This window comes from Anticarsia gemmatalis, chromosome 26 (genome assembly GCF_050436995.1).
Source record: "Anticarsia gemmatalis isolate Benzon Research Colony breed Stoneville strain chromosome 26, ilAntGemm2 primary, whole genome shotgun sequence".
NCBI classification, from domain to species: Eukaryota; Metazoa; Arthropoda; class Insecta; order Lepidoptera; family Erebidae; genus Anticarsia; species Anticarsia gemmatalis.
The window spans coordinates 2,904,638-2,925,494 of NC_134770.1; the positions used below are offsets into that span (position 1 = coordinate 2,904,638).

A 20,857-nucleotide genomic window follows, 5' to 3' on the forward strand; every position below is an offset into this window, starting at 1 on the left:
CTAAATATAATCTACTGTTTTAGAGAAACCTAGCACAAGAAAAATGGCAGCGGTCTTAAAAAAACCAAAGGAAAAAGAAATATTAAGCAGTATTCACTAATAAATTGCACCTAAAATTGGTTCCTTAAATTACAAGTAAGGTAAATTGCGATAATTTGTTACACTATAAATAAGACGCGATAACATCTCAAAACCAGTATAATTCAACTTCAATTGTTAAAAAAACCGCAATATATTTGATGTGCAGTTAACCTTTTAACTTTAATGTGCAAATAAATCTCATTAACCATATAAAGTAATATACTTCGATCACAAACTAACCGTTTCTTTAAAGAATTCCGCTCGTTTATATGCAATGCCCTTAACAAGAACGGCAAACAAAAATAAAACGGAATAGTCATCCCTATTTCAATCAATCAGATTGGATCGAGTACTCGATGCTCGATACGCTTAAGTTTCAATACGACTCTTGGATAATGACAGCCACCCATTGTGCTGTCCTTTCAACTATCTTGATGGTCGTAATACTAGGGTAATTAGGTTCAATGACAGTAGCGACATCTATTAGCGAGTTTGTGTAAACGCTAGTTACGTGAACGGATAAAAGATGGTGTTAGATACTGTTAGGTTTGAATGTAACGAATCTTTTGTTGTAAATGGCTTGAAGTTTTGTAAAGAAGAAATTGATGTATTTATTTATTCACTCTTTTGTGCAATGCACGGTTTGGTCACTAAGAGGGGATGAATGGTAGAAATAAGCAAGAGTACTTATAGAAGGGGAGGTTAAAAGAAAGGGTGGAAAACATTTCAAAGACGCATTTCAAGTTAGTTTTCTATGAAAAAGAGATTTATGAGGCTACATTAAACTACCTTACATACATAAAGCGTATTTTTACTACGCAAGCCACCGTATCGAAATAATAATGTAATCTGACTAGAATTTGATTTCATCCTTTGCAACATCGAATTACTGTGAGTAATATGTTATACGATTATTACTCACAGTAATTCGTAAGTTATATTAAATGTCATAATACGCAATAAAAAAAAATCTAAAAATGAAAACCTTACCAAAGTTTTAAGGAATAAAATTTAAAAAAATACTCCTTACAAGAAACAAAAAATATACATACCATATAATACGTGTATTTAAGCTATTTCGTAAATAAAATAAGCATTCCTTGCGGTAACCACTTGATTAAGAGAACAGTTCAAGGGGGAACAAAAGCCAAATCCAATGCAATCAGCATTGTGTACTTGTTAACTATTGTTCTGTTTAAGAAATATGGAGTTTTGGTTAACGTGATTCAAAAGATTGCACTGTGATTATAGTGGTAAATTAAATAGCTGTTGTAAAGTCTTGTGTGTAGAATTCAATTATTTAAGTTTATTAATCATGTATTACTTTCCAGTTTTAGTATTAGCTACTAACTAGGTGACTCTAATTATCGCAATAACCCTCTACTCAGAGGGCGAAAAATTGCGAGCAAACATAGGTTAGAAACGCGGGTATAGGAAGGCGAAACAACGACCGGTCCGGCCATTCTGTCACTGCAATATGAAGTTATTTAGTTGTGTTTTAAAATCGAATGTGATTGAAGTAGTGCCAGTCCATAGAAACAATTTTAGTTGCAAAGAATAATTTACTCGTTGCAGGAACCTAAACAACACGACCGCAAAAACTAGAAACAAACATATTTATTTGAAGAAGCCCCAATAAATAACTTTGAATAGTACATTTTGATCCCACTAACGAGTCTCACTAACCAGTTTGAGTGTTCAAACAAAATGCAAAATGAAATCAGTCCGTCTGTTTATTAACAAACATTTGTGATGTGTTTCTGCACTGTTCCTCTAAATTTCCAATTAGGTTTCGGCTGTGGAGCAAAGTTTCGGCTTTCGGCGAAGTTTTGGCCGAAACCGGATAAGAAGTGAAGTTTTAGTGTTGCTGCGTTTATGGAAGTTAAAGTTTTTCGGTTTAATTGGGCAATTTGATATGACTCTTAATTTTGTTTTGTTTGTATGGCTGCAGCTGTTTTTATTGCAGTAGTATTTTTCCATTTATCTTACAATCAACCTCATAGTTTTGTTTTACGTTCGTATATGCGATAATGTGTTTATTTTGTAAGGGACAAATAAGTAGCTAAGTAAATATTAATTTCGTTTCCTTACCACCGGTTTCACACTCTCACATTTCTTATAATGAAAAAAGAGTCTAACATACTCTCGTTTCGCCTATTTCAGGGCGATTTAGTAAACTCTCTTTCTGAATATTTTACACATAACTACATTTTACTTATCTAGTCATAGATCATCCAAACTTAATCATATCATACTCACAGTCTCCCTGACAGTCTTCAGCCTGGTGCCTCCCTTCCACCAGGAGATGTTCGGTTTAGGCCTGGCTCCAACTGCTTGGCAGACCAGTTCAGTGCTCTGTCCCGCCACTAGGGGGCGCTTGCCGCCTTGAAGACGCACCCAGAGTGGACGTACTGAGGACAAACAAACCACATTACTTATGTTTTCTTACAACACATTAGGCTAATAACTCATTATAGGTTGTGCTATTTTGGAAAATGGCCACGCAAATATTTTTGAATGACGGGCTGAAAGTCGCCACTTGCATTCCTCCAGGGTTTTGTTTACTAAACTTGCTACCACGCAATGATTTCCGGCTATATCTTTTTAATAATTCCATACTTTTTGGCGCGTTCTGTCTAAAACATAGGTTTTTTACCGGACAATTCGGGATCCAAAAATTGAAATATTCTTTTCTACCAAATATATGCCATGAAAAACATTATAGATCGTTGCTATAGCGTTAAACACCATTATTACCACTCACATGTCCATAACTAATTCAATTAATAAAACCAAAAGAGCAAGATCGTTCACAACAAAATCGAATTATAATGAGTTTTTTCAATTAAACTCATTTTTTTAACATATGCCTGTCAAATATCAATCAAATTGATGAAATTAATGATCGGGGGCGACGCCAGGTGGCGTGGCCATATGTGCTTGGGGTTGATAAGGGGTGTATTGTTAATCACTCTTAAGGAATCGTAGGGGTTGAAAAGAGGGTTTGTTTTTTACTTTGGTAGTTAATCACTTACACGTGTTGAAAAAATGTACTAAGGTATATTAAAGTATCACATTACGCGATTTAGGTAAGCGGAATCAGAGATATCGATTGAACAACAAAATTAAGACATTTCTCATAATTGAACCTAGAGGTTACAAAAAACAATAGTGTGCAAAATTCTGATAAACCTACATTTGACTAAAGAAAAAAACATTTAGAACTCAAACATTTTTTCGCTACTGCGAAACCAAGCCGGAACCACGAGATCGTTGATAACATACATAAAATAGCGTTCGATAACAGTTTGGATAACACTAGATTTATGTATAATATTATATTGTAATCATTTTGAAACCTAAAACGATAATTCATAACCATTTCCATTGAAACAAAGGCCAAACAATAATTCACTGAAATTGCAACCCCCAGATTACACCAACTAAATCATATTTAGTAGACGGAAACACAAATAAAAATTAAATTACAAAATTCATTTAGAAATCCCGATTTTTTTTGCCCGTTTCATAAATTCATTGTGGGAAAACAATAGCCCACTTGTGGGGAACAAAGGGCTAACTTAACTACGATTCAAAAGATCCCGATCCCTTTTTTTATTTAGCCCACTTAAGACAATTAAGCCGGGCTTTTTGTTGCTTTAACCCTTTTTAGGGTACCGTGTGGTGGGATGTGAAAACCTTTTGATGAAGGGTCAAAAATGGTTTGTTGTTTTTTGACAGAATTAAATAAGTGTTTTTGAATTTGTTTTTGTGAGTGCGACGGATATTATATTTATGTTAAGTATGTCAAGGGATAAGGGTTGTTTGTCATTGCTTTCAGTTGTATTCACTTAAATATTACTTTATAACTCAATTATTCTGTATATATTAAACAAGTCTTTTGAATAATAACAAGTTATTCGTTATGTACTACTTATCTATTATACAATAATAAATAGTTACATGCCTTCTCAATAATGCGATATTTTATAAATTTGCAGATTAGCGTGAAAGAAATCTACTATTCCCAGCCTCGCATTAAACACCATGTCATCAAATGAGAACATTTCAAAACTAGTTCATTAAAATTACTATTTTGCTAAGCATACTTTATATTATTTTTGCGTTACTAATGAAAACATGAGTTGTCATAACGAGAACGGAACTGTATGGGTTTATTAATCAATAATTAAATACTTCATTACCAACAATCGTATCCACTACTCTATAAAAAAAAAACAATTACATACTTAAATACCAGCATAAACGGAAAAAAATCAGAGTCGTGTATATCAATCGAGACGCGACTGTGTCAAATTAAAAAAGTTAATTTTGCACGCTGAATAAAATCGTTTAAAAACTACGGATCCCGGTACGTAAAAAATAAATCAATTAAAATTTCACACTACACTATTGAAAATAAACTTTATTTCTTCAACACGAAAGTTCAATTTAGTTCGAAAGTTATTTTTAAAAGGTCGATCAAAATGATTGGACGAATGAGATGAAATGAGTTGTATTTCGATAAGGTTAGGGTTGAAAATGGGTTGTGGTTTTTTTTAATGAATGTTGAATCAAAAAATCAATGCTATTATTTTAAGTGTGAGAAATTTTGACGTGAAGTGCGAATTTTCAACTGATTGTTTTAAAGTGCCTTGATACGATCAAAATTGGAATTTTTCAAGGTGTTCCTTTAGTGTGGTAACTGTGGGTAGTTGTTCTTTTGTTTGATAAGGTTTTTATTGCGGCTGGTAAATATTGTTTTTGTAAACGCTTAAAAATATAGAGGTTGGATTTTGAAAGGTTTTCGTAAAAGTTGAAGGTGTTTTATTGAACTTACGTCTTTGAACCGGTCTCATTAAATCAGTCTTATTCAGTTTAAGGGAGAAGTGTAGACAGAGTAGAGTATAGTGGTTATTTGACCATAAAGTTTGTGTAAGACAAATGTTTAAAAAATATGTCCTGTTTATATTCACGTAACTTTACTGCAATCCGAAACCTTCAAAATCAAGCCAAAAATAAAAACACGTAAACATTTCCCTAAAGAAAACAACTTAGGTAAAGGCACGCGGTGAAATATCGGCCAAGTTCTTAACTCCTGACACGATACCGGTAGCGAATCATATTTCATTATTTTGACAGATCAACTTTGATATTTCGCCGTACCTTTGAAAGTTGACAAGGTGGAACAGTGTTAAGTTGTACAAAGTTTGATGGTGTTTGAGCGTAGTGATAGGTAGAAAGGCTTTGTTATGGCTCCGGGCAGGGTTTCGTTAAAATACGGTTAATTGTAAAACGACGGTAAAACGTTGTTTTAATTTGACAAGTTATCAAACTGTCTTATTATAATTTATTTGGTAAAAGATGAAATAACTTTAATACTTTTGTGTTTATGATACTTTATTACGAAATATAATTAGTAGATATGTATTAGGTCGGGGAAAAAGTCTTTTCGCATTATAGTATGTACGAACTTGTAATAATATCTCTTTGGCTTCAAGAATCACAAATGAGTACACGATTCAAATAGTTTTTTTCGGTGAGCTCGTGAGGTACCCAAATATCGAGCTTTTTTGTGTAGAGAAAAGATTTTATACATACTATAATGCGAAAAGACTTTTTCCCCGATATGCTGTAAATTCGTTCAGCTATACTAAGTAGGTACTGAAAAGAAGCCTTACTATGAACATAACAATCCTAATTATGTATTACTGCTGTATTACATACAATAGTAACTATGGCGGTTCATTGTAAAGACGAACAAACATGGTCGACTATTCAGAAACAATATACTAAAGAAGTATTGCTTGGGAAGCACTGTAAATCTTTATACATATGTCAAAGGATCCTCATTTTTCTGTATTTGATTAAGAATGATATGTGAAATGCCGCAATCTTAGCATTGATCTTATAATAACATATGTATGTATGTAAGTATTAATATTAACTGTTGTTAACTGCACGTTTAAGCGGTGGCAGTGGTTTAAGCGGTCACCTCGCCGCAACAACCGTAGCGCCGCGTGTGGTGGGTTCGAATCCCACCCGGGACAAATTTTTGTGTGATGAGCACGAGTATTTGTTCTGAGCCTGGATGTTAGTGTATTTATATAAGTATGTATTTAGAAGGTATATAAGTATGTTTATCAATTATTTGGTTACCATAGCACAAGCTCTGCTTAGTTTGGAATCGAATGACCGTGTGTGAGTTGTCCCAAAATATTTATAAAAATATTTAATATCTGAGTAAGTAACACATAAAACTATTTCTACAACCAGACATGAAAGGTGACCAAATATGCAACACAATAAATCTTTCACATTACAAACTTCGCTGACAGTAGCGAATAATAAATAAATAGACGAATATCGGTGGGACGACAGTTTGCGGAAGGAAACAGATCGACAACACTAACAATCTTGTACGAGACTTGGCTGAGACGGTGTGCAATTGCAAACTTTATACGACGAAAAATATCAGATGTTGTCAATTTTTCTAAGGAATCTGGAAATATTTTGAATGTCACACAACTTTTCGCTAAAACTAGACAATGTGTTAACCGACAACTTGACGTGATGTAACATAATTCAATTTCAAAATATCTATTTTTTAAGACTTGAAGTCGACGAATTTTACGGAAACGGAAAGTTATTTCCGTGAAAAAGTCTCTAACTATCTTTGTACAAAATGCTATCCAAATTGTTCCAGTGATTTAGGCATAAAGAGGAGACAGATAGACATACAGATATGGTGTCGCATTTATCATATATAACATTGAGATTAATAATAAAATTATAATATGATATAAATACTAGCGGACCCGACAGACGTTGTCCTGTCTACACGTTACTAATAAATTAAAAATTAATTAAAAAAACATTGTCCAGCTGACAAAATTGTAAATCTAAACCATTCTCAGATCCCCTTGAACACACACAAAAAATTTCATCAAAATCGGTCCAGTCGTTTAGGAGAAGTTCAGTGACATACACACTTACAGAAGAATTACGTATATAAAGATGTAACATTAACAAAGTAATGTATTAAAATGCGTTTTCACTTTCTAAATACAACCTCCAGTAACATAATGAGCTCATACTTAATCTTTACTTAGCGAAGTAACGTTCATTCCGTCTAAGTTTGATGGGCATGCTTCAACCGGGGTTAAGTTTGATGGTTAGATCAGTTACTAACGTTAACTTTGATGGTTTTTGAAGTAACCTGCCAATCAAGTGCAGGGAAGTTTTATTACAAAGGGTGTTTCTGTTTGTTTTTTAAGTTGGTCTTTGAAATTGTGGTTTGTGTTTTGATAGGTGAATACTTTTGAAGGGATTTTTTGACAGCTCCTCAATTTGAAAGTTAAGCAAAATATGTTTTTTAAAGTGCTTTTTATTTGTGATAGGCAACTTTAGCTATATTGATCTAGCTAACTAAAGGATTACATAAATCTATATGCGTATCAAGCAAATCCCTTGACGGCTAGTGTGCGTCAAATTGGTGGTCACTATCCAGGACATTGTTGTCAACTGAGATACGAGTAAGCCCCCTGATCTGTACAAAGATACATTTTATCAAAATTGGTTTAGTAGTTTAGCCGTGATAGAGAAACAAACAGACAGATGAATTTACACTTTAAAACTATATTTGTCGTGTTCCATGGATTGATATTATAGTTCTTTAAAAAAGAATTCACGTATTAAATCTAGAATTGAAATAAATTTATAAAGGAATGATTCCAGCTCAGAAACGTTAAGAAACCAAGGAATTCGCAATAAACTGAGACAGTTTCGACAACTATATTAATTCACATGAATATTATTAAAGTATCAAGTACGTAATTTCACTCGAGACAAGTTCATTTCACGGAACCGAAACCGCCGCCATTTTCTATAATATATGACTGTATCTTAACTCTCTGAGTAAAAAAGTAAGAATCAACATTCACTTGAGAAAATATGGATAAGAATATAATGACACAATAGCAGATAAATATTTTCCCAAATACATCTGTAGCAGTACCTAATGTATAATTGTATACGTCTGCTGACAACAAGGTTGTAGGTTCAATTCTCGGGTAAGACATGCTTTTCCAACTTTTTTTAGAATATCCACAACTGTAGCTCGAACCTCGTCAACATGCCCGGTAAATGACAATAGGCTTAGCCTTTATTACATAGGACTAACATTGTAATTTGTAAAACGTAGGTGTAAAATACATCTAGGTATAACTTTAAGTTATTTTAGGCGTAATATTAGGATAGCAGAGGAAATTTATATGTACATTCTCCGGGTCAGCTAATAATCATATATTTTTACTGAACGAGTCAAAACAACACGCCGATAAAATATACTTTTTCATTCAATATTAAAACAATACGAAAAAAACAACAGATTCTTAGAAGGCACTACTTTCTGAGAAAATACTTTCAACATTTTGTGAAAATAATTAAGTGAATACCGTTTTATGAAGGTATGGAGTAACATAATATAACAATGTTTCGGATTCACTAGGTTTTGCTTTGCAGCTTCACATAATTAGTAACCTTGCCAAATTGTTTTGAAAGTAGTTTAATCTATACTAATATTATAAAGCTGAAGAGTTTGTTTGTTTGTTTGAACGCGCTAATCTCAGGAACTACTGGTCCGATTAAAAATTCTTTCAGTGTTCGATAGCCCATTTATCGAGGAAGGCTATAGGCATATATCATCACGCTACGACCAATAGGAGCAGAGTACCGGTAAAAAATGTTACAAAAACGAGGAAAATTTTGACCCTATCTCTCTTATGTGACGCAAGCGAAGTTGCGAACAGGCTTGAAAAGTTGTGAAATCTACAAAAATCTTTGACAGGTTTAATTCACCAAGAATTAAAAAACCCATCAGCAGACAAACTTTTACTGAATATCAATATTTCACTCGACACACCACTGACACTTAACCTATTAACTATAAAAACATTTTCACAACCCGATTTTAAACTACAAATAAAAGTTTCGCAAAACAACCGAATTTTAACCACTGAAAACTTGCATTGAAACAACAGAAATTAATGAATTGACACACTTAAAGCACAAAAAATACAAAAACAATGAATGGAAGCCGCAAAAAAAGATTTAAACGATCTTCAATCAAGACACAAAAAAATCACCTACAAAAGGAAAAAAAATACAAAGTGCCGCATCCACGCGTCTCGGCTCCTTGTCGGTACAATCGCGAACAAAAGTATATCGAGCTGTCAATTAGGGTTCCTTAGATTATCATCTGCGTTATGTATGGGGTGATTATATCGCAACATTTCGGGGATCGGGGTGATTTACGCAAGGACACGGGTTCTGTGGCAATGCCGTGTTTTTTAGGGATTCGCAGGATTTTTTTGTCGATTGGATTTCGAATGAGGATTTATGTTATTGATGGATGTGAAGAAAAGAATTGTGGGAAATTACTTCTTCTAAAAATACTTGACGGATATCGAGATTGTCTTGGTTAAATGTCAGAGGTTTGTAATTTCCTAATATAAATCTCAAATAAGTTATTTGAAATTACAAACAGCTCCATTTCCTAAAAATATAATAGATGATTTTAATGTAAATATAAACTTTTCGAAGTTACGTGTGTATTAGAAATAATGATCACTTGTTACAAGGGCGAAGGAAAACATCGCGATGCAACCTTGTATGCTTGAGAGTTCTTTAGAGCAGTTCTTGAAGGCATGCAAAGTCGCCAATCCGCACTTGGCCAGCGTGGTGGACTTAAGGCCCAGACCCTCCCTCGATACGGGAAGAGACCCTTGCCCAGTAGTGGGACAGTAGGGGGTAAAAAATACTATGTTTATTATATAGAATACACTAATATTTACAAGTTTTAGTCACTAAAATTCAGTAAATATAGTATGTAAATTTGACACAATGTGCTGTAATAATTTGCAATAAGTCATTTATTATGTAGCAAACTAATGTAATGGAACTTTCCATTCATCACTCTATTATAAACGAAATATTCATTTATTTTCTATTGAACACGTTCAAATATGAATAGAAAATAGTACGCAATATTTTGTTTCAGAAATTCATCGGCGTATTTTAGAAAAAATACACATACAGAATTTGTTAAAAACTTAATAACATTCGAGGCTATGTTTCATTTTAAAATTGGTTGAAATGGAACTAGTTTGCACAGATACAATCGACAAAATATAGGTTTTCATATTTTTGGACTGTGTGTTTGAAATTACAAAGACTGTTTTTTACTTTTATTTCGCAATTTTTATGCTTTCGCGTGGTATCTGTTATCAAATACTAGAGGCCGCCCGTGACTTCGTCCGTGTGAAAACCCTTCCCGTGTAAATCCTGAACCCTCGGGAACTCCGGGATAAAAAGTAGCCTATGTGTTATTTTGGGTCTTCAGCTACCTACATACCAAATTTTATCGTAATCGATTCAGTAGTATATGCTTGAAACAGTAACAAACATCCAATCATAAATACTCACAAACTTTCGCGTTTATAATATTAGTAGGATTAGACAGGAGTTATAAATCATATACCTTGGTTTCCTTGACAAATGCAACACAGACAATCGCAGCAAGGACTGTCTTTAGACCTGAGTTTTTAATTTTCACATTATTTTTATATAATTATTTGTGATGTCATATCTAAAGCACAAGCTACCAATGTTGATCTATTCTTTGTATTTTACTACTAGGCAAAGGTCTCCTCCCGAAATGAAATAAGGCATGCCTCTAAGAACACAACCTTTAGGCATGCAAGGTTTCTTCACGATGTTTTCTTACACTATTGGAACAAGTGATAATTATTTACTAAATTGTTCAATACGCATACAAATATACATAAAATCACTTCTTCCCACAGGTGGGTATAGACTAATGTCCGATATATCAATGGAATATTCATTTATTCAATAGAGTGAATTCGGTAATCAGGACAAAGCTATGAAACATTACTTTATTCTTATAAGATTTACCAATTAAACCACACTCAAGTTCCAATCAAGCCTGTAACATAAATGAATAAAATCCAAATCACTTTTGTACTTAACATTCCAAATCTATATCGATACATGCAACTAATACCAACTAGATAATCCTTCTGTGCGAGAGCGAGAGGTCCGATCATTTAGTGAAAGAGTGAAAGAGACGGCAAACATGATGCAAGTCACGTAAGAATATAATCTGTATCGGTAATGATACGTCAATCATGTAAAGATGAGAGGGATAATGGAAGATATGAGAATATTTTGTACCACTAATGCAAGGGTTTGGTATTAAGTGGGGTTTGACAGCCCTGTTTGTAACTTTTTTTTGAGGAGCGTTGTTTTTGACACTCTTTTTAGATGTAATAGGGTTGTCTGTTAAGTGGTTTTGATGTTGAGTGTTGAACAAATTTTGGTACTATTTAATATTATTATGCTTGTCTTTAACAGGCTAGTCGATAAATATAGAGTTATATTTATAGTTAATACATACATGTTTCGTTATATAGTACTAGTTTAACTTAGCGTTTAATTACGGGGTGTCAGTAAACTCTAGGATACTACAAATAATTTTCTATCACAAAGTTTTGTTAAGCTACATCCGGGAATCGATCTTAGAACTTCGTGAGTTGCAATTATAATAAAAAAATACATTTTGTCTTATCGTAAAAAGTACTTAAGATTATGATAGTTAGTCTAACAAGTTAGTAGCATAGCAGTAACCTAGTATAGTGGTATGCAAGGTTCGCGACTGACGGAGGTAAAAAAAAAAAAAATTTTTAATTTATAATCTAGATAAACCGTGCACACTTAGGTTCTCTACTAAGTTTTCAGACTATAATTGACTTTCTTACTTTCGCTGTACTTTATACATATCTGAAACTAAAAATCTTAACTCAAAAGTCAAATATCTTGTTAATTCAAAGTTAAAGTTAAACCTTCATTAATTAGCCGCAAGATATTCGTAACTTTAAACTTTTAACCGCTGGACATTGTGGACATTGTTGGTCAAATATTTTAAGATATATTCTAACTATAAAACTAAAATAACTAGGAGTTAAATTATAACTTTGAAAAGTTTAACTCATTGTCTTTAGCTAGCCACCCAGTATTTAGTGAAAGTATTTCTATCCTAACGATACAAGTTACAAGGCACCATGATTCTGAAAAGTAGAGGTCAGTTTTTGTATTTGAGCAATGTTAACTATTTTACAAGACGAGTTGATTTTTAAAAGATACTTAGCCTTTGATGGGATTCTCGTTTTTTATACGGATATATCAAAAAAGAACAAACAGACTTTAAACAATTTAATCTTTTGCGACTTGTTCATATAAAAATATAATTTGCCCCGCGTAGGTCCAGTGGCGTGAATCCCTTATTTCAACAATTCAGCAATCGATTTGGTAAAAAAACGAGCCATTTGACTTCAAAATTTCAAATATCTCTACGCAAAATTTTAAAAATTATGATCATAAACCACTACTTTCAAAAATGCTCTTGAAAATATGATATTGTTTATAACGCTAACCGTACGTCGAACCTAAAAGCACAACCTTTGACCTGAAGGTTCCCATGGCTTCAAGTCCTCACTGAAGTCATATTAAGAGTAGAGCAAGTTTAATGAATGTGTAACATACTCCTTAAGTTCCAAGTTTCCACGTATAGAATCAGTTAGGGACTTTGTAAGATTAAACTTAGTGTTGTGATACTAGTGTTGTAGTTTGTCGATAACTTTGTTTTGTGTTACACGTGGCAAAAATCTTACTATATAAAATATATCCCTAAATATTATTTACGGCCAGATTGAATGACATGTTACGCGTGCTAAAAATTGAATTATTTACTAAAGGATAGCCTTAAGCAAATATACATGAATCTTACTCCCAAATTGTTATGTCAGTCCAGCAAAATTGTCGGTACATTTTTATATGTGGTAACAAAGTGATTTTAAATGGTTAAATGGCTTATTAAGACTCCATCCACAGAAAAAAGCAACAAAGCGTTTTGAATGATAAATAATTCCTGTGTTACGATTCTATTAGCATCTGTCAGCTATCAACTACCTGCTTTAGGATAGACTTTATAATTTTGGCCTAAAAATCCAAAATAAAAATGAAACCCCTGATAACACTGCACAAAAATCAATATAAGAATGTCGTAATCTTTGCGTATCGTAGTTTGTATCATCTGCAAATACAATTTTATCGATAACACAGCGTGTCACAACACTAGTTCTTATTACCCCACGTTTCAAACAGGTATAGCTAATGCTGTTAACTATGCACTGAACATTTTCAGTTCACGAAGAATTGTTTAGTATATTAGTACTCTAGTAAACTCTTGTTGTGAGCTATTATTTATGAAGGAATATATAATCCTATTATCTACATACACACATACATGTAGAGGTGAATGGTATACATCCTAGGTTTCTTTTTTACCCCCACTACTGGACAAGGGTGTCCTCCCGATTAAAGGAGGGTTTAACGACACCACGATGGCCAAGTGCAGGTTGGGAACTTTGCAAGCCCTCGAGGACTTGCAAGTCTTGTAACTGTGTTGTGTTGTCGTGAGTTAGTACCATGTAATAGGGGGCGAGTCTATTGCCAAAGGGCACGTATTATAAAATTATTAAATTAACCGCCATTTATTACAAAATACTAGTAGTAGACGGCCTGAACCAAAAATAGAATCCGAGACCTTATGATAAGCTGTTGGATACCCTACCAACCGTTTCACAGAGGCGATAGTGAATAATATACTAGCAAGCACTAGCTTTTATATTAAAAAGAACCTTCAAAATTACCTACTTAGTAACAAATTATGAGGTAGTAAACAGAAAAAAAACAGTTGAATCGAAAAACTCCTCCTATTTACGAAGTCGGTTAAAAAGAAAATTCCGTCCATTACACAGTTAGTAGTAAAATACTTACGGTTGACATCAATGGATATGTTCTCGGAAACCGGCGCTATTAGCGGGTCAGTCACTGCCTGCGAACAAAAGTACACCATTATACACATATCAAAAGAACTTACTGAACAAAAATAATGGTATTTACCCCATAAACTTTCCTGGAATTATACAGTAAGGGTTATTATAATAAACAAACAGTAGCTCGAATCTCTACCACTATCGACTACCGACAAATTTTGCACGAAAATCAGTAGCGTGATTCTGTACAGTCTGTACTGTCGAGTATCGAAATTTTGACATTTACTACCAAAATATTTCCTACGACACCCGTCAGAGGCGCTGATCTGATTTTCGTACAGAACGGTAGTCGATAGTAATAGAAAATTGAGCTACTGTTCAGCGCCTCTAGCGGGCGCCGTATGAACTATTTTGGCAGTACATTTTAAATGTCAATCTGTGGATACTTCACAGTACCGTCTGTAGAAAATTGCGCTACTGAATTGGTTTGAAACGAATTAAGGAAAAAATGCTTAATCAATTAAAAGCAGAACTCCATCTGTTGTTGTTGTAGGGACAGCTTGTGGTTACGCCTAGTGTGTACCACACTGACTAAGTGCGGCTAGAAGTCAGGAACGCTTTTTCGAATTCATTTTAACTATGGTATTTTTTTTACTATTCATTACTAATTCTACAGTTTAATGCTGTCTACAATAAAATGGGTGGAGTACTGTTTTCCTAGAAAGGCTAGTTAAGTAGCCTGTGTTTAGGTTCTAAATCATATAATAAGGTTTCCTCAACATGTTTCTTTTTTTGTTTCCAAAGGTTTCTAAGGATTAACCAATACAGTTCTGCTGTTACAGATTAGTTATTTTTGATGAAAAAAATACGTTTTTATCTACTAACTGGGTGCTTTTTCTGGAATAAAAGGGATCTGGAAAGTAGTAATACGGTACCAATAACCAGAAAAAGAGGCAATAAAGCTTTACACAGAATCGATGGTTCAATTTATTGCACTGATAAGTAGGCGTTGAATCCACTTATAGAAAATGTCTTCTGAATAAAAAAACCCCTATTGACGTTTTGCGCTATATCCTTAAATTCAGGCAGACCATACGATATCAGCTTATCCTTATCCTTAATAGAACAAAATACATTATACTAAATGTAGATACTTACTTGACAAGTGACATCAGTTCCAAAGTCAGATCTCTGCAGCCTGAAGGAGACGGTTGCTCTCGCTTCAGAGTTGGCGAGCAATGCGTGGGATTTCCACCAGGATACCCGCGCTGTTGGTCGACCTGAGGGAGAAGAAAATTAAGCCTATTTTCAAATTTGACGTATAAACATAGTGCTACAAGTCCAAATCGTGGTAAATCATACTTTTTCCTTTTTAGAAATCTGGGATATTTTTTCTTAAATTGAAGGGATTTCTGTGTGCTCATTGACTGTTGGAGCAGACCATATTAGGTATTCCCATTAGACCTATTTTACTCATATTTGACCGAATTATTTCGCCCCTATAATCTTCATTCTATAATCTATACTGTCTGTCATATGTGTATACATATAAGGTACTGCTAATTGGATCGAATAACGCTTTAAAAACAAAGACAGCTTAGAAATAAGCATATTCATCAGTCCAAAAGAACAGCAACGAAAAACCTACAAAAACCTTCCTCGGAACCAAAAAATATGCCCAACCCTCGACTGAAATGAGCTCTCGACGTAAAATTTCAATTCTTCTCTCAACAACCACCCGTTTATATAAATGAACAAATTGCTATAATTATTTAGCATCAAACCGCGCATGTATTTGTACGTTGTGCTGAATGAGTGAAGTGAATAAAAAAATCTTGTAAAACAATAGGCTGCCGTGTACCCTTGTCAAGTTGGGGTTTAGGGGATGGTTTAAGATGTAAACGAAAGCAATTTGGGTTTATTTTTGCTTAGTGACAGAGGCGAAATAAAAAAATAGGTTTCTTTTAATCGCTTTCATTGGTACCAAGCTTTGGAAGTCTTTATCTTAAAAATGTTATTATTGTAGATAATCAAGCCATATAATGAGGAAGTTATAGATTATAGAAATTATAACAAAACAGCTTCTGTATCCGTTTACAATCTTCATTTACAGCATGCTGGTTTACTAACTATTGTAAAATGTTCGAAGAACGAAATGTTCGAAGGTTTAACTAACTTAATTAATTTAATTGACTTCGTAAAACACATCTATTATTTCAAATTAACCTTTTATACAAACAAAACAAGCCCGCTTTTTTCTCCATCTTAGTCCCCACCAGACTCCGTGTGCGTGAATCGGACATTTTTCGTTAAATCACCGTCGACGTGACGTTTGATACAGGTTGCACGTTTCACGAGCAGCCAACACGCATGTACAGCGTGAAATTGTGATAGAACAGAATTTGTTCTAATAAATGTGAAGGTCAAAAAGGACGACCTGATGATCTTGTAAAGCTACAACAATGTAGGGGCCTTGTCATTGTCAACAATGCAAGGGTCCGCTGTTGAATTATGATGTCATCAAGCGGCCATTTTTTACTCGTTAGTGTCTTTATAGAGTTTCTTTATTTCGTTTCTTTCAGATTTTGATAGAGCTGTATTGGAGTAGCTGATCTATCTTACGTAAGTTGCCATGCAGGATTTTTTCATTCACCAATAATGAAATAATGAATCAAAAGAAGTTTATACTGCATCAATTTTAAAGATTTTAGGGAGGGTTTAACTTTGAGGTTGTAGTGTCTGAAAAACTTTGCTATCCGCTAGAAATAAATTAGCAGGCAAGGACTTCAAAAACCTTCCACAAATTCAATTAAAAATGCTTGAACATTATTTATATTAAGATAAAGTGTCAATATGTTACCTCCAACAGCGATGCAGGTCAGGTTGACTTCAGTTCCTTCGTCATAAGGTCCTAGAACACCTCCTCGGATCTCGTTGCCTTCGTGGTTAAGGATTATCAGCCGCTCCGGGGGTACTGGATGAAATAAAATAATATTAATTTTACTATAACAATATAGCGGAATTGTTTACAAATCAAATAGGAACAGATTTAAAGTATTTAACATGAATTCAAAATACCTACTTTGCCTAGATGCTCTATATTTTTTTCAGTAAAGGTACGTATTGGTGTCTAAAATAGTGCACTCATTGTTTAGATCCCACACAACTGTTTAAATGTGGATGGCAATCACTAATTCAAAACCAAAATATTTGATCATGAATTACTCTGCAAGCTATGCTTTGAAATTTGGATAGCACTACTTAAAATGCTCTACCTTGGGATCAAGCCCAAGATCTATGTGCAAATCAATAATTTCCACACACAAACTCTCTACAATCTTTAGTCAGTATGTTATCTATGTATAAGTGAGTACAACTAAGTAACTTACTAAGCACAGTGAGATTAAGCCTTGTGTTCTTAGTCGGGGACTTAATGAAGTCCACGCGGCATCTGTACTGCCCACTGTCTTCAGGTCTGTGGACAAAACATCAGCTTTAAAAGAAAATACTTTTGCAATAGACGTAAAACTTTGTATTGTTCAAAAAAGTGTATCACTGTTTTGTATTTGGTTTCTAATTCGTTAAGTTTGGTTTGTTTACTTTCATAAATGTGGGTATAAATACGTATTTTTTTACAAAAATATTATTTGGAAGGAAAAAGAGGAATCCTTTGCCAGCAGCAGTGAGACACTCAACCAGTCTGGGTAAAACCAAATATGTAAGTATTCAAAAGTTTGGATGTTTGGATGATAAACGTAACTCTTCTACGAACTGCTGATCGGACGTAGCAAAAATGTATTAACACCTGGTTGATAATTTATTTAGAATATGTATTATTGTACTATTAAACGAATAAAAACAACTTTGTCTAAGAAAAAAATATCTAATGAAAATTACAACACCACTGCCGGTCCCTTGAGGCTCATCACCATAGCGCGTGATGTCCAATAAAAGCTCTATATTCACAAATTCTATCATAATTAACAAAACTAAAATGAAAACATTAAAATGTCTACATCAAAACTACAGAAATCAAGCGGCAAATCGATAAACCTAACGAGATATAAAATACGAGATCGATATCATCGATAACAATACTGTCATCGGTATCGCGCGATATCTTAAAATGTGATTCAAAATATATATAAAAGGCTTTCGCCTGTAATATTTTTGCATTTCTACGTAATTTGGACTCATAACGAGAGGAGACCTTTACCCGGCAAATTCAAAAATAAAATATATAAATAGAGGACTAAAAACTACTACTTAATATTTGAGATACAAATAAAGAAATTCCTAAAAAATTAATCTCTATAAACCCTCAGGCAAATCAAAATGAAGCGCCATATCCAAAAAGTACCACAGTATTTTTCCAAATTCAATCATAACTTAACAAAACTAAAATGAAAACGTCCAAATCAAACTGCAACAAATCGATAAACCTAACGAGATATAAAATACGAGATCGATATAATCGGTTACAATACTGTCATCGGTATCGCACGATATCTTATAACGATTCAATAAATTTACCAAACGATTTTCAAGCAATTTATCGACGCAACTAATCGGTACGTATCGGGAGCGATATATAAAATCGGTTTGATATTGCCGTAGCAATACATTTATAGGGTTCCGTAGCCAAAGGATAAAAACGGGGCCATATATCGAGACTTTGCTGTCTGTCTGTTACCAGGCTGTATCTTACGAACTGTGATTATTATTAGACATTAGAAATTTCATTGATGATGTATTTCTATCGCAAAAAAAAACAGAAAAAAATACTGTCGAATTGAGAACCTCCACCTTTTTTGAAGACGGTTAAAAAACGGAATAAAATAGGTATTTACATAACACTTATTTATACAGAGTTTTCCTTGCCGTTGTTATAGTAATAGTACGGAACCCATGGGTGCGCGAGTTCAACTCACACTTGAACGAATTTTTATCGAGATGCGGCGAAGTATCGATAAAATAAAAATTCACATCGATTGCTTAGAGGCGTAATTTTTTATGGAGTTTGCGTAATTTCTGGTTTTACATATTTCATGGAGCATATTGTGAGAATTTCTTAAGGTTGTTAAATCTAAATAATAGGCTTGGATGAATCTCAAGAGTATTGTAGGTATGTGTGAAGTATTGCGTTTATTTTATAGAATAGCTGGCTTTTACCCGCGTCTCTGTCCATTTTGAAAGACATATCAAAATATTTGGACTACTTTCCTTGATGTACTTTTTGATAAAATCACGCCTTCTACATACGAAAATGTAGAGAGACGTAAAGTTGAACACCGATTTTATTTCATGATTTAAAAATTGATACACTGTGACCTACTCAAACCATGGAAAGGACTCACGCGTATTTTCTGTGATTTATCTTAAATACATTTTTTGGTTAAGTTTTATAAGCCTACGAAACTTTTTCTAGTATGAATAGATAGGCTCATAGTTTTTGCATAAAACCAATCTCAAAAGATTTCTCCTAACAATAATTTAGGTTCTATCGCTTATGTATGCCAACACTAATATTGCTTTCTCTTTGATTCAAATACATTCAATATTAAAAGTTTTTCATACAATTGGGAGCCGATAAAATGGGAATCATGAATTTATTACCAAAAGTGGTATTAGATTTTTAATACGATCTGTGAAAAAGCTTCTAGATTTATTTTGATAACCTTCATAGTTTTTCCCAAGGAAGAATTATGCAGTTATTATGCAGTTAGTAAATATTAGAAAACTACGAGTAGACGTCGGTAACATTCAAATAAAAGTCCTAAAGCATGTTCACCGGCCTATGGCCTAGGGCCTAAGACCTTACAGGTAATAAAATTTTGTTTTTGAACTATAAAACATGCTGTTTATTCAAGTGCCCGGTATATTGCATCACGCTCGATCCCAATTACTCGAGACTAGTATTGTTATCCATGCCGAAACGTGTTCTTATACAGTTCTGCTTAAAGCTTCGGATATTACCAGGTGTTAACGTTAAAGGGTTTGAGTTTTAACATATATTATATCATGCCTTTTAATTCCCTGAAGAAGTAAGCAAAAGTCTATCATAATAGTAGACGAAAAAATGGCCGCCGAATTCGTTAATTTATTTTATTTACAAAATCTTCCGAAACAGAATAATAGATTAGAAATCGTAAACAAGCATCGTTGTTTATATAAATCTCGGACGTTTTAACGATCTAATGTTACCATAGTAATAGGAACGGAGGAAATTCGATATTTCGTTTAGAATTACATCGAGATCAGTAAATAAACAAGTACTTTAAGAATAAATTAATAAATATCTATAGAATGAGAGTAAATAAAGACATTTTATTAAAGCAATCATTACCATTTATAGCTTTACTAACGCTATACATACATGAGTCTGCTTGCAGAGATTTAAAACACAGCCTAAATCACGGGGCTTACTTATCGCTCTGACAAATTCCAACAGACTCGGTTAAGCAATTTGGGGGTGAAAGCATAGCATAAAAACGCTTGTTTGATATGTTAATTTGTTACTTATATAATAAAAAATAACAGTTGTGAGTTAGTTACGCTAAATCTTGAAGATTAGGTTTATTCATATTGGTTTTAAAAATATTTGTGGAAATCCTGTTAAGGTAAGCTCAGTTAGAAATGTTATACGTATTTATTAGAACCACTGAAAGGAAAAGGATTTAAAGATAATATGGATTCAACTCAAAGGAACTAAAATATACTAACTGTAAACTACTACTACACATATTATAAATGTTATAAATGCGAAAGTTTGTGAGTATGTATGTATGTATGTATGTTTGTATGTATGTATGTATGTATGTATGTATGTATGTATGTATGTATGTATGTATGTATGT

At 33.5% G+C, this 20,857-nt stretch overlaps 1 protein-coding gene across 3 annotated transcripts in view; it reads right to left on the reverse strand.

Moving 5' to 3' along the window:
- Positions 1-20,857, reverse strand: part of LOC142984269 (synaptogenesis protein syg-2-like) — a 434,810-nt gene that overhangs the window by 21,436 nt on the left and 392,517 nt on the right. For all 3 annotated transcript variants that reach the window (XM_076131746.1, XM_076131747.1, XM_076131748.1), the window contains 5 exons: positions 17,390-17,475; positions 16,861-16,974; positions 15,159-15,280; positions 14,002-14,059; positions 2,341-2,492 (listed from right to left, as the gene is read on the reverse strand). In XM_076131746.1, the coding sequence (XP_075987861.1) occupies positions 2,341-2,492; positions 14,002-14,059; positions 15,159-15,280; positions 16,861-16,974; positions 17,390-17,475 (532 nt within the window). The remainder of the gene's footprint in view (positions 1-2,340; positions 2,493-14,001; positions 14,060-15,158; positions 15,281-16,860; positions 16,975-17,389; positions 17,476-20,857) is intronic.